At 39.4% G+C, this 15,236-nt stretch overlaps 1 protein-coding gene across 1 annotated transcript in view; it reads right to left on the bottom strand.

Moving 5' to 3' along the window:
* DISC1 (DISC1 scaffold protein) overlaps positions 1-15,236 on the bottom strand; it is a 180,511-nt gene that overhangs the window by 143,953 nt on the left and 21,322 nt on the right. The window contains exon 3 of the mRNA XM_057368434.1: positions 12,920-12,989. Within this exon, the coding sequence (XP_057224417.1) occupies positions 12,920-12,989 (70 nt within the window). The remainder of the gene's footprint in view (positions 1-12,919; positions 12,990-15,236) is intronic.

The raw sequence follows: 15,236 nt of genomic DNA, 5'->3' as shown, positions 1-15,236 counted from the left end.
GGTTTGGGTTGTTACTTTAAATCCCTTTGCATAGAAGGGACAATTGGTATTTTTTGCGACTTTTAACTGACCCCAGCTTCATTTGTCTACTCGCTTGGAAGCCAAGATAATAGGTTTGTGTGCTACATATCACTTCAAAAAAGACCTCCAACTGCCAAGAGTCAATTGGCCTGCAGATGAGAACTGAGAAAAAGAATCTAGCATTTCACACTGTTTTCTTGATTTTTCCGAAGGTTATCCAGTCTACTTTAGTAAAGGGAGCCTTTCTGGTTGCCTATCAGGGCTGAATAAATGCTTTTTTTACCTCCCCAAAGATACTTTAAAAATTCTGTAACATTTAACAATATTTCTTTTAGTAGGCRTTGGGGATATTAGGAACAATGTGTGCTGATACATTACAAGACAGATAAATCCCAGATATTAAAAATGGACTATGGTAATTTTAGGCAGATATAAAGTGTAACTTTGTAATGGATAGGGGAAAAAACACTAAGATTGCATTAAACAAGTATGAGAAAGAACACATTCCTTAGATCTAATGGGCATCAGCTATACATAACTGAACAACAAATCTCCAAACAACTTTCTCTATCTTCCTACACACAAAGAAATGTGAACCCAAAAGGCAGCTGCCTTACAGGAAAGTAATTAAAAAGCCCCTTGTTGCTCTTGGCTAAGAACACAATAGATTCTAGGATCCTGCAACAGCACAGAGGAAGGCACACAAGCCACTGACTTGCCCACTTCTGTTACAGAGAGAACAGACTTGGGGAAATGTAGAGAAGGCCAGGCAGCACACTGCACTTCAGAGCAGGGAACYGGGAGCACACAAGTTCCCTCTTCTAACAGACATAGAGGAAATACTGCCCCTCAGGAAAGGGAGCCAGGAATATTTAGACTGACAAGTTAAATTGATTTTGTAAGCAAACCTTCAGTTCGCTATTAGGTGCTCTTATCAGCATTTCACTCTAAACAATTAGAAGCATTCACAAGGAAGTTTCTATTAAGGAATTATATATTATAAAATCAAAGCAAGGGGGAAAAGAGCTTCTAGATAAAATGAAAGCAWACAAGGCACACCTGGCCCATGACTTTGGAGAGATGGGAGAAACGATGTTGCTTGCACACGAGGGAGGCCAGGAAATGTGGCGGACATCACTAATAGCAGTCCCTACAGCAGCATACTGGAGGTACAAGAAGCCTGTTAAAGCTTGTATCTCAGCACAAGCCTGTTAAAGACAAAGTTCAAGTTTGCTTCCTTCAAGCTACAGCCCAGGAGATGCTTGTCCAGCAGAACCAGGCCAGCTACATTATCTCCCTGAAGGATTCCAGCCCTCACATGACCAATACCTCCTGCAGCCTTCAGAGAACTGAGCTCTAGCTTGAATAGGAACTAAATTGATTGTTTTTCCTCATCTGAGCCAAAAGCAGCATTTTTCAGGACACTTCAACAAGCCAAAAAAGCTTCATTTCACTTTTTTTGACATAATGAATGGGATTTTTTCCTACAAGTGTGTTTTTAACAAACAAGTGTGTCACAAGTAAAGAAAGTAAGACAAATACAGCTCAGCTGCTTTGCTGCCCACACTGTTCCCAAGTAACTCCCATCTGTTTGCACTAGTGAGGCATTAGCCATTCAAACACAGGCAGCCTTGCTTTCCCCTTGCTTGACTGAAAAGGTCTTTTTTTTTCCCCCAGAGAGAAGCAATAGCAAAGGAATGGTTTTAGGATGTGAGGCTGCCCTATATATTCAGTCTGAGTAGGAAGAGCCTAAATATTTTGAAAGCAGGAGCAAGGCAGAAATACCTCTTGTATAAAGGAACAGGCAGGTTCACCCACCTTTTTTTTTTGTTTGTTTCACACACCTTTAACACATTTTAAGTCTTCTTAAAGTAGCTCCTGCAAGGCAAGTGACATAGCCTGACCAGAAACTCCTTGTTCAGAACTCCTCACTATTTTCATTCCCATTATCATACATCACCAGAATAACCAGCTGTAGAAGCCTGCCTGTAAAAGAGRCTATTTCAGCTCCTGCTGAAAAGTGTTTTCTCCACCAAGTAAAGGTCATAATTAAAATATTTCAAACCAATGCGCCTACACTTCAGTACAAATTTGGGTTTGGGTTTAATTACTGTTGTGCACTTAAAAGACCTGAGCTTTTTGTTTTATTCCTTTTGTTCGTTCCTAGAAAGGCCAGGACARCAGATTCTCTATGAAATGGGCAACRAAGCATGGCATTTGGCCTGTGAATACAGCGCAGCAGATACTACCTGTACATASTTGAAGAAGGTCAGAATCAGTGTAGCTTCCTTAAGTCATGTGTAAACACAAGACTTCGGTAAAACTACTAATGGGCTATTGAGTTTTTTGCTTACAGTTCACCAGTTTGAGTCTTGCCCAGATAAAGGATGAAAAAATTGATTCCCCCTGAGTGCAATTTGATAGATGAGGACTTTTCAGCAATAACCCTACTAGGAGGCTTTGCACTGTGTTATGGGGTACCGCAGTAACCTTTTCTCTCTGCATTCCTATGTGCTCGTAATTAGGAGAGCCATTTAATTTCAAATTACTCCCACTGAGAAAGTTCTCACTGTCACTTGACATTCAGAATGAAAAGAGCCCAGCTTCAGCCCAATGCAGAGCTGCAGCCAAAAATCATCCCATTACACTACAGCCTTTATTTAAAAATACGAAAAATACATGAGAGCATTTCATAGTCCTTTGATAACACAAGAAAAATTCACTTACAGGTTGTTTTGCTTGGGGGGTTTTCTAATCATACACTTTACTTCAAAACTATAAAACTCATAGGACTAAAAATAATTTGCTTAAAAACCAGATAAAGTAGAATTAAGTTCAAGAATCAGTCCAATACTCACAACCCTATTAATATGCCTTTTTCTGATGCCATGATTCATTTCCAAATATGCACAACTCTGAAAGTGACAGATCACTAGTGTGACTGCATGGATGATTTTCACCTCTGCAAAGAAAACTAAAGATGAAAAAAAAGACCCCACACCATTTAGTKACACCAGCTTCCCACCTGTGCTTTCAGAAGAACGTTGCTAATAAAAAYTCCTCCAGAAGTCACTAAAAATATTTTCTATTCCACCAACATTTCTTTTACTGGAACTGGTATGTACAACGGGAAATTCCAAACTACCTGCTTTTGAATTTCCAGTTTTCTAACAAGTGATCAGTATTTCTTTTTCATAAAAAGAAACCCTTCCTAGGTAGTGAYTTTAGTTATCTATATGTTCTCTTGGTTATTCAGATTTAATGAACCAGGTAAAACTGGTAATTTACTACAGCTACCAATTACTACAAAGCACCAAGCTGAYAGTTTTAGAGAAGCAAACGTCATATTCTCACTGTGAAGTTGCAAAGGCAAGCATGGAGTCTACTATTTTGTAAAGCGAGACTACAACTGTCTTTCCCCCTCACATACATCACAATACCACACTATTGTCTATAAAACATTTATCACAGCACCACAAAACAGRTAGCACAAGGCTTGTCCTGCTAACTAGTCAGCCAGGGCAACTAGTTAAGTTAGAACAGGAAGATAAACCTTCAGGCATGCAAACCCTTCCACAACAGTGTGCCTAAAAGTTTATCTGATTTCTATTCCTAAAGACAGTTCCCTGTGACAAACCTTGTCTTGAAGCCATGCCCCTGCAAAAGCCCACACTGAGAATGAGTGTATTTAACTCCAGAAGATCAATACTGTACTTATAGCTAAAGACTAACCTCACTTGCTTCACAACACAAAAGGAAGAAAACAAAGAAAAAATTCCCCACATATTTTGCACAACTGAAATCCTAGAGCTAGACAAAAATCTTGTAACACACGTTTTTTTTCCAAGAGTGCTTAATAAGTATTGAAGTTACATTGTTTCTCCTGTCAAATTCCAAACTGTCTCCTGTGTGTTCTCACTCAGTGTAACTCAAGTACACCAGCATTTCAGAACACATCAGTTTGTACCTCTTTGCACTACGCCCCTTGAAAGTTTCTTCAGGCAAAAGGCAGAAACTGTAATGTCTAAAATTTAGATATTGCAATTCCAGATTTTAGACCAGCTGCGCCTATTCCAAGTTTAGGGTCGGATATTAAAATACCATAGAAACATTTTAGGCACAGCACATCATAAAAACAATAAATCAGAAAAACCCACTCATTTAGAAGAAGATCTTATTCTTGAGGCCATTATCCCAAATGCTTCAATATACAGCACACTCCCAGATACCTTGGTGCAATGCAACAKTTCCTCTGTATGGTGCCACAGCACATACAAACCCAAATGGATTTTGTTCTCTACTTCCCCGACTTTCTCAAGAAGGTGAATGACCCCTGGAGAGCTTCTAGCAACGCCAGTGTTGAAGCCTTTTCTTCAAGGTGTTATTTCTCCAGGGAGTTGTTATTAGCAGGGAGGCWTACAGGGGCGCTTGGCAATGCCAGAGGCACACACAAATGAACACCCACAAATAAATCAGATCCATAGTACAATCTGCAGTGATCTAAACAAAAAAAGGCTGTACATCTTCATTTGTATCTGGTTCCAACATYGTGTCAGAATTATGACTCCAATTCATAGCACCTCATCTTGGTTTTTTTCCAACTTTGCCATACATCAAACCAATTAAATTTATTAATTTCATCTACTTTTTCACACTTTAAAACAATCTCAGTGAGCACAAATGTATCCCAATCATTTTCCACACTTCAAATCAAAACCTACGAGGAATTTTGACCAGTATTAAATTGGTAGGTTGATATCAACAGCAAAAGTTTAAAACTCACATTACCTGATGTCAGTTTGGATGCTCCCACAGTTTGCATTTCCTAGAGACTCAMTGAGTCTTTGTCCAATATATGCTATTGTATAAGAATGCAAGGAATTTGATATTTCCCCACGTGGCCTTTTTGATCAACACTTACTACCGCAACCCTATTGCTGTCCTAAGAGCACTAAAAATCTAAAATCTTCATAAAACACCATATTTATTACTTTTACCTTCCATAGGCCAAGGACAAGAAAGAAACACACAAAAGCTTGCATATGCCAGGGGCAGGGCARTAAAGCATCAGAGAGCACAGACACAATTGCAGAATTATGAACACACCCGAGCGTGGTCAGTGTGGCCTGGACAAGTGCACAGGGAAGAAGACAATCTGAAGAGAAAGCAGAAGTTAATTGTCTTGAGATATTCCCACTTTGCAGAGGAGTTTGGAAAGCAATGGAAGGACTGCAGAAATCTCCAATATAAATATCCTGTTAAGAAATTTGACCAGACACCATCCAGCAATCAGCAAGGAACATTATCAGATCCCCACAGGGGACTCACTGTGGAAGACTTTCATGGTCATTTTCAAATGGTAGCCATGCTCATTCAGCATCTTTTTAATCCAAATTAATACATAAATTGCATTATCATGATATGTAGAAGTTTCTGCCCACATCGAGTCATTTATTAAGCAGATAATAACTTAGAAGAGCAGGTGTCCCACTTCCCTTAAATTTTTTATATCCTAAGATGAGGGCAGCAAAATCAATTTCTAATTGTTGGTGGAATTAATAGTCATGTGGTCTCCAGTGGTTGTATTGCAAATGAAACCCAATTTTCTTATGCAGAGCTAATACTTCTAAAGAGCTAGGGAAAGATAAGTCTGTCCTGAATATAAAATTTGTTTTCCAGTGCAAAGTAAGCAGATGGGCTGGCTGGTTATCAGGAGAGCCATGTCACTCACTCAGTGGGTACTGTCCAGATAGCACATCAACACTTCTCCCAAGTTACACCCATCAGAACCCAATGCTTCAAACAGCAATTCAGTATGTAAGATCTTAAATTACCCATAATTGCTTATTTTGTTCATATTTTTGTCACTGATTGTTTGTTTGTAAAAGACTAGCCAGGCTGTCTGGGAACAGCTTGGCTGCATCATGGACTGAGAAACAGAGCCCGACTACCCTAGGAAGGCGGCCGGCAGTGTCAGTTTTAGACAGCAGATGGCCAGCAGCAGAGAAAGCTTCCAAGCACTCTGTATGCCAAAACTTCAGCAATTTTCCTTTTGTCGAGCAGCTTCCAGAAACACAAGRCGTAGCTGAACCTCTTCACTCTGGCCAAGATTAAAATACAAGAGCACAGCAGAATCCCATAAAATATGACCACTTCCTAAAAATATTTAGGCTGCACAGTTTAAGCAATATAGTGCATGACTACAGCAGTTTCTGCTCCAATACTGGCTAAGAAATTAGATACAGAAAACATGATTGCATTTTTAATGTGGAGGCATAACCAAACCAACAGCAAGATCCAGTTCTACCTTGAAGACACTCACTGATGTGAAACAGAACAACTGGTTTAAAATAAGGATTCACATCAAAAGTGTTTCAAGAACCTTGTGAAGATGCATGTGTTTCATATGTAAGCAGTAAAAACAACATGTTAAAGTACCCAGACATGCAAACCAGACCTCCCTCTCAGTAAGCATTGGTCACTACCATATTATTTTAGTTCTAAAAAGGGTTTCTCCAGTTGTCTACCTGACAGTAARATAAGGAAATTCATACATTTAAATTGTGACTCCTGTTCAGTTTTGTGGTTAAAAAACCCCAAACCCAACAGAATAGCAACAGGATAGGCCTAACACAGATTGCATAGAAATAAACAGTGGTGTTGTTACTGCTGCTTGTGAACAGAAGTCAAGATGAAGAATTTGAACAACAGCATTTTGGTCAACCATTTCAACTAGCTCCCAACAATAACTGGGCATGACATAAAGACCTATCTTTTCATTTTAGTCTGCTGTCTTAGAGAAACACAGACAAGATSGGAAAGGTATAAGGCTTGTGCTCTCTCTCTTTTGTTGCAAGGTAAGTTAAGTCTAATCTATACTTCACGTAAGCACTTACTATCCTTAACTAGCCACACTCTTTTGGGAAGGTTATTCAAATTTTCCAAGTAAGACAAGATAAAAAAAAAATCCATGCAACAAAGAATGCGGTTTGAGAATTTGTACAGGCCCTTTTCCCCCCATCCTCTTAACAGGTTTACTGGAAAGTTATAAAAATGAAAAATGAAACCCAGAGGACTTACCCACAGATTTCAGGAAGCTTCTACAAGCTTGTGACAAAACAAGGCTCTGACAGTGGGGCACAACAGAGAGCCCTATTTGCTCCATCCACCCCAATCTCACCCAACAAGTCAGTGGCCTGCAACTGCTCCTGTGTCACAGCAGCTCTGCTCCTCCAGAATTCACCACACTTTATTTAGTCAGCAGCCTCAGCTAGAGAGCTTCACTAATTATATAGCTAGGTTTAAAGATTTAACTTCCAAAGGTACATGCTGCACTCAAACACGTCCAATCAAAGTAACATGYTCTTCAAGAGTTATTTCCAGATATAGCTTCTCTCAAATTCCCTGTCCTTCCTTGAAAGAAGCCAAGTTGTCTTCATTTCTGTGTCCTGTTATAGCAGCCATCTGTCAAGCAAGCATTTTAGTTCAAAATAATAGAAGAACAGTAAAGCAAGGATTCTATCCAACCCTCATCTACAAGCAGCTCTTCCAAGAAAAAGGAAATTAAAAAACAAATAAACAAAAAAGACAACAAAAAGAACAACAYGCCACCCACCTGCTTGAGTATCAAATTAGTTCAAATGTTTACTACTAGAAATAGTACTTCAAACCAGGAAAAATGCTGTTCCAATTTAAACTGCATAAAGAAATTTGTAAAGCCTGAACACCTACACATCTGGCCAGGTGTTCAGAGCTTTTGCAAAATACAGCATTTGTAAGAATTGGCCAAGGCCCTCTACTGAGTGCCACTTAACATTTTCAACCCAGGCACAACTTAATGAGATTCTCCATCATTTTCCCTCTCTGCAGTTGGCCTAAAACAAATACCTGGTTCAAATGAGCAACAGCACCTCTTACAATGTAAACCCAAAGGAGACTAACAGCTACAAAGCCTTKTCTTTCCCTTCATATTCTTGTGATCAAAGGAAAATGTGCAAAATCAGCCTCAAATTCCTACATACCACAGGGTTCTGTCCTTGAATCCCTGCAGGTCCTGAGAGGTGGAAAGGACAATTGGTATTAAGAGGTCTTAAAGAGCACAAGCAAAGAGCAAAAACTAAGGAAAAAACATGYAAATACTATTTTTCTGCAGAGCACACAGCACCCAAGTCCATGGCAGYTCACCAATTCACACAGCCCATCCTTTGGGAATTCACCTAAAATAATTGAAAGCTCACACTATGTTAAATGCATCTACAGCATGAAGCTTTATTGCTGAGATAGATCTTGCCATGACAGGCATGAATGTCTGYGTTCCTCCTGTCATGCTGGACTGATGAGGAGTTGCTCTGATCTGCCCAATGACCTTCACTGAAGAACCCTAATTCTGAATATACACTGATTCCATGGGGAAATAACATTCCCTACCAGTTGCAGGCAATGAATCTGCAAAGAATATTTTTCTTGAAAAAATACCTAAAACAATTTAAAAGAATCAGTAGCTCTGCAGGAACTTTTTTCCGAGTAAGAAAATGGCATGTGAGCCAGCAGTGGAGTTCGGCAGCAAGGCTTGGTCCTGATAGTTACCAATCCATTTGCCTCTTGCACTAGGCAAGATTGAGGAGCTCAGAACAGTAAAAGGTTCTGAAGCATAGAACAGTAAAAAGGTTTTCAAATGTTTGGGCAATAGATTTGTAMTGAGCAAAATACATTTGCTCTCACTGCAAGCGTAACTCCCACAGACACAAAATACACAGTCTTTTTTTTTTTCCTCCTGTATTCAGCAATGTGTTTAACCTTGGAGCTGTCAAGCTCCATCATGAATAATGAGCCATGACAACACTCCAAGTGATCCTTGGAGAACAGACCATTTTTTCCTATATGCTATGCAAGGCAAAATGCTTATATTCCCATGGTACAGTACCTGTTTTGAAAACATACAGTAATGTGGCCATCAAGAGGAGACCACAAGTAAATACAGAAAAAAAAAAAAAAAAAAATCACTTATTTCCTGATATTTCAGCACCTAAAAACAGAAAGATCAATAAAACATCCTAATGGCTCCTATTTAAAATTATACCAGGACTGTGGAGATTTGTCTCACTGAATATGCATTTCACACAACCATTTCACAGCCAAGGAACATCTGCACTTGAAACAACCCATGACAGCTACAGCTTAAACAGAGAACACCCTGCAGGTTTCACAGCACTGTGACCTCTAGCAAATGAGCACCAACGGGGACACTGTGGTGGCCTCTGGCCCAAGCAGCCTCCAGCACTCTCAGAACAAACACASCCTCAACCCCACACACATGGCACTGCCAGAAAGTGTAGGAAAAAAAGGATTTATCTGAATGATCAAAGCACCTCTACACCAACACCCTAACTATGCCAAGGCAGGTCTTTCAGAAATCACAGCAGCTAATCAAGCAGGTAACCAACAGTCATTTTTGCTGYGCATCTCTCAAGCTCAAGGGGAGGAGGAAGACAAAGCAAATAGATTCACCTAAAGAAAGGAAAACCTAGGAAGAAAAAAGCTGAAGATTTAAATAGGCATTCCCTTGTCTCTGAAACAACAAAGGAGGGTTGTAGTTACCCTTACAAAAATCATCCCCCATTCAGGAAATAAACACTAAATGATTAACATTTACCTGGAAGACACCAAGTTCTTTAAGAGCTCAAACAGCATGCATTTATCCTGTGTTTCTCAAGGGGGGAAACAAATATATCCTTTTTCCTGACCTGTTTGCCACAAGGTATTTGTCCACGATTTTGTAGGGGAGAAAAGCTTTCCTTTATGTCTGTGTCATTTCCTAGTCTTGTTTCCACAACTGGAAACACAGTGCATCCCTTTTCCCTCTCTGTAGGGGCATGACTTGATTTATAATTCAGTTCCAATGGTTACCACAGACTACAGGAGCTTTCAAAGAGCTCTGTAGAGCAGGAAAGCAAGAGTGTCAAACCTGTGATGCTTGCCTTTCTTTAAGGTGTGAAGTTTACAGTGTCAGACAGCAGAAACCAGCTCTGAGCACTTAGATGAGTTTTAAGCATTAACACACCTCCCTCCCACCAAGAGCCCTTCCCTGCATGACTAGGCAACTCTTAARGAACCGGAGTCAGAAAGTCTCTTGAGTTTCTTGGCTATGATTGAATCTGGAGAGTAAATTCTGCCACCAAAATAGCAGCTACATGATAATATATTTATTGGCAATTTAATTTTCCACTTGGGAATCTATCCCTCCTCCACCTGCTCTCCTTCCCCTCTACTCACCTTTTCAATGTCCAGGGCATTTCACAGCTATTCACATCCTAMTAGAGCTATCCTTCTCCATCAGTGGTCCCAAATGAGCAAGACCTGTGTGGTTATCACACACAGCACCATCATCATCTCCAGCTCAAAACAGTTCTGCTCTTAATAGAGGACTCACTCTATGTTCAAAGTCATTCTCCAAATTACAGGATCAGAAATTTTCTTCCTAGCAGTATAGTTAAAATGTCCTCAGCCCTTCCCATGCCCCATGTCCATTTCTCCCACTCCCTGATAATACCCTGCCTTCATGCCTCACATCACACCTCTGCACATTTAGCAATTCCATTCCCTGCTAGCAATATTTGGCAATAAGATCCCTTTAAAGAAGGCTAATTACAGATTTCACTTGAACAGAAATTGGTACTGGGCCAATCTGTAAGCTCTTTAACAAGCTTTCAAACTTCACGCCAGGGAAGACTTTGCTCTCTACCAGGAGCAGCAACACAGCTCTAAAAGCAGAGGTGGAAAGCTTTGCCATTGCAAGATGAGGAAGGAGGGTGACAGCTCTGATTCTCCTTGCAGCACTGCACCTTCTCCACGCAAGTTTTTCCTTGAAGATACACTGCCTATGTTTCACCAAAGGAAAAGTAAGGAAGCCATTTCCTGAAAATAATGAAAAGCAGTCACAAAAAAAAAACAAAAACAAAAAAAAAAAAAACCACACAAACCCAGTGGATAGCTGTATCAGAAGTGGAACAAAGACCAATATGACAGAAAGCAGGGCAAGGACTCAAAAGATACAAACTGATAAAATTAAGGATGGTCACATGCATGCATGAAGCGTGTCATTTTCTGAGARCAACAGTGTCAAGATGGACTTCTGGCTTTCAAAGGGATGGAAGAATCCAAATCCATCTCAAGCAACACAGCATCCAGCCCTATATCAGGACAAAGGTTTTCTGTCTGTGTATGTCAGACTTAGCACAGAAAAGAGTAATCCAGCTGTAGATTCTCCTTACCACTTTTTTTCTCTGTGCCCACAGCACCTGGTGAAATAACTTTTCAGCCACACCACTTTTCCAAAGAGAATTAACGCAAGGTTCTGCAAACCACCGTGTGTGCTAACTAAGTGTGCTAACCCCTCTTGATAACTAGGGTGGAGTTGAAAAGAGCAAAAGGATGACGTGATGGTCAACAGAAAGCTGGTCCTGTTTTAAGGATACAAGASCAGTGCTCAGAAGAACTACACAAGAGCTTTCTGTGAGAGATTCAACACAAGTCATCATTTTTCCCCGTGGTCAACGACTATATGGCATCACATGGACATGTCACACCTGATATACTGAAATACTGCTGTCAGACTGGCTGACTGCCTGGAGAATTCCAGCTGGAATCTCTGGTAACCATGCACACAGAGTACACAGCTGTTGGGAAGTCTCCAACAGTGAGATCAACCCACAGGCACTTAAAAAAGAAGAGTTATAAGTGTTACACATGTAAAGCACACACATCAATAATATCTATTTGACAGAGATTAAACCCAAAAGTATCTACTACATCCTCAGATTTTAATATACCTAAAGGTCTTCCCCTTTAGGAGAGGCCACACTAAAAGAATGACTTGTAACAATAGTAGACTCTTCTCCTATATACAGGCAGGCCTTTAAGAGGCCAACAGAGTCCTTGTGCAAAAGGACTACACAACCACCCCCTAGACACTATTAAACACATTTTCATTCATCTTGGGTACATCTTTGAGGGTGGGAAAACAGAGTCATGGTACAGCTGCCAAGTATCACACATTAATTTTGAAAGGCAAACCACAAGTCTGACTACTGCCCAATTCTTACAAGTCAAAAATAAAAAGTGGCAGGAAAGGAGCTGTGTTTTTTCCACCCTTTTTCTCTGATTTAATCATGCAGATTTTAGTGAAACATTTGCAGGTTCTTCCAGCTGAAGAGAGATKTAGCAAGAAAAAATTAACTTCCTGAAGATTATCAAAATATGAGTACTTGAACACAGACTACCATAACAAGAAACAACAAGAAACCCAATGTGTTTAATAGATGTTTTAATTATTAATGTGCACACTCACAAAGCTTATCAGAAGTGAAAATGCATTATTCAAAGACAGATACTTGCCAGCAGCTGTATCACCACCATATTCTCTAGCTGATTTTGATTGAACTCAGTGGACATCAGGTTAGTCCCACAGGACAGTATCATTCACTTCAGTAATAGCTACTGACCTTATTTCTGTGAGCCCTGTTGCAGTGCCATGACTRTGGCAAGCAGAAAATCTCACTCTGTCAGCAGCCAGTGCCTGTCCTTTCTCCTTTTGAAGCTGCCACTCTTTCCTGCTTTTTTTCAGTCATGCTGCTTCAAAACAGCTGATCCAGATGGTGGGTATTTGGATATCAACCTTCCCACATGGTGATGTGGCTCAAGAAAATAAAAACTGTTGCTACCTGCTGCTGACCTACTTTAATTTGTTTCCTGCCATACAACAGAATAAAYAATACAGTTCATTGAACTAGTTTTCCATGCCCACTCACTGCTATGTAGGAAATACAAATAGAGGAAGAAGGAAAGAAAGAAAAAAAAAAGCAGCATGATCCAGTGGGGAGTAGGGAGGAGCAATTCTCACCTCTATCATAGTCATCTTCCTCTATTGCTTTTTCCTGAAGCCTCTGAAGCCGAAAGATCAAAGATTTTAACTATGAAAAGAAGAAAAAGGTTAATTATGAAGAAGCTGCATTAAAAAATACATAGACTATTAACCTCTACACAACATAAATTTAATGGATTACTACATCACAACAACAGCCAAATTTTTCACAGCTAAGCCCAGTATTTGTTAAGTAGACAGACCTATTTGGAAGGCAGCTGAACTGCAGCTACTTGAGCCAAGCATGGCTTTAGTCCAAACACATACAGAGAATAACAAATGATATTTCATGAAAAGCAAAGGAGATCATGCAATCGCAGGATATTTTTCACCCTTTGGATAAATGAAAGTAGGATTATTAGAAGATTCTGTCTGCATGACACCTATTTCTTAACACACTGTACTTAACAGTGTATTTCCAAGCCCATTCTGACAATTTTTTACCTGAGTTTTGMACAGAACGAATGCAAAATTTCCATATGCAAACCACATTTTATTATGTAAACAGAAATTGAAATGCAGTATGAATATTTTAGAACAGGTATATTCATGTTATGGGACAGAAAAGAGTGTTCATATGCAACCAAAAAAGTTTCATTAAAATGAAAGGCTCACCTACATAATGTTGAYATTTGCATTTTCGGTTCACAATGCAAATGCTAGACGAGTTAAAAAAGCAGAACACCAAGAATACCCAAACCACATCCACAGAAGTCTCTCACATTCCAAAAGAAACTTACMATAATAAAGTTTTCTTTTAAAAGTTAATGCTTCTCTTCATTWACATCATGAGTCTGGATCAATTCTAAATTTACTAAAAATTTGTAAGGCCTTGAAAAGTTTTGCTGTTAAAAGAAATTGATTAGAAGGTTGGYTTAGTCCTCTCCTCATTGCCATGACAGCCACAGCCCAGCACAGCTGCAGTTACAAGACTGGAATGTGTTTTTCATTAAATCTGTACATGACCTGTACCAAAAAAGCCACTAYCAGCACTGAAAAAGGTGAGCCTGGAGAAAGAAGCAGCATATATTCTCAAAGTCCAAAGCYTGAAAGTGCTTGGGAGAGCACTAAAATCCATAATTTGGATGCTCTCCATTTACAAAATATTTTCTTCCTCCTTGAAACTCTTTCATATTTAATCCCCATATTTAAACTCTAAATTGCATAGAGAAAAATAAGTACAGCCTGTCAACAACATAATAGAAGCACTCCATTATCAAGACTACATATCAATACACAAYAGACCATCAACACACAAACCTTTAAATTCAGAATACCCTTCTAAATGTGGTATGTGAAAGTGGACTAGYAAGAAAAAAATCTGTACAAATAAAGCCAGAAAAGTATCCAAAAAATGTTTGATTCATAATAGGCTATAGGCTGCTCCAGAAGAAAAAAAACCAAAACATTTTCTACATTCCCATTTCCTCTAGGTTTTACTTTCTTTTGGTTTTCACTTCCGGAAATTCCAATCTTTTTTTTTCTGAGGTTGGTGACAAATGCAAATGATACTGAAGGGAGGAGCTCTGAAACCTCAGCATAAATTTTTTTCTGTGTTTTATGCCTGACTTTTTATAGCGTTTTAAAGAAGCCTGCAATAGGAATGATTCAAGTGACACTTTTTTCATATATGTGATGTATAACAACCATCTACACTGAGAGTACAGCTCTGCTGCTGCTCGCAGTGTTTATTCCATCAGCACTACAGTGGCAGGTCATTTAAAGCCTGCTTGGGTACCACAGCCCAGGCACGCCCACGGCAAACTGACTGATGCTGCCACAGCAAAGTGCTTTCTATTTGCAGGCTGGGGACACATTTGGAGCTCAGTTAATCAAAGTCCTGCTTCTGCTTCAGCGTGGCATGTCCTATATCTGTACCAGATGAAGATCACTTTTTAAGTACAGAGAAAGTATAATTTTAACAACTTTGGTATTGTCTCCTTTCCTTGCTTACCATTGCCTTTGTTCCTTTCTGAAAACTTTGAGACTTACTCATTATCATTACAATGGGAAGGTGCTTCAAATTAAAAACACAACTGGCTAACCAAGGGCAAAGACATCTGAGGGCACAAATCCCCAATTCTTCATTCAATGAATTAATGAATACGGAAATTAAAGATAGCAATGTTTCCTTTGTGCCTATCGAATAAGCAATACTGAAAAGAAAGAAAAATCATTTCCTATTTTGATTGCATTATATATTTCCAAAACTGCAGTGAATTAATTTCCCAAACCATCCCAGACCATGGGCACATTGCAATTCCAGGCATGAAACCAAAGAAACTGCTCCATGTCA

Source organism: Malurus melanocephalus, unplaced genomic scaffold (assembly GCF_030028575.1).
Source record: "Malurus melanocephalus ecotype Western Australia unplaced genomic scaffold, MMel_1.1 scaffold_92, whole genome shotgun sequence".
Lineage (NCBI taxonomy): Eukaryota > Metazoa > Chordata > Aves > Passeriformes > Maluridae > Malurus > Malurus melanocephalus.
The sequence above is the reverse complement of the archived record's forward strand: the minus strand, read 5'-3'. Positions and strand labels throughout refer to the sequence as shown.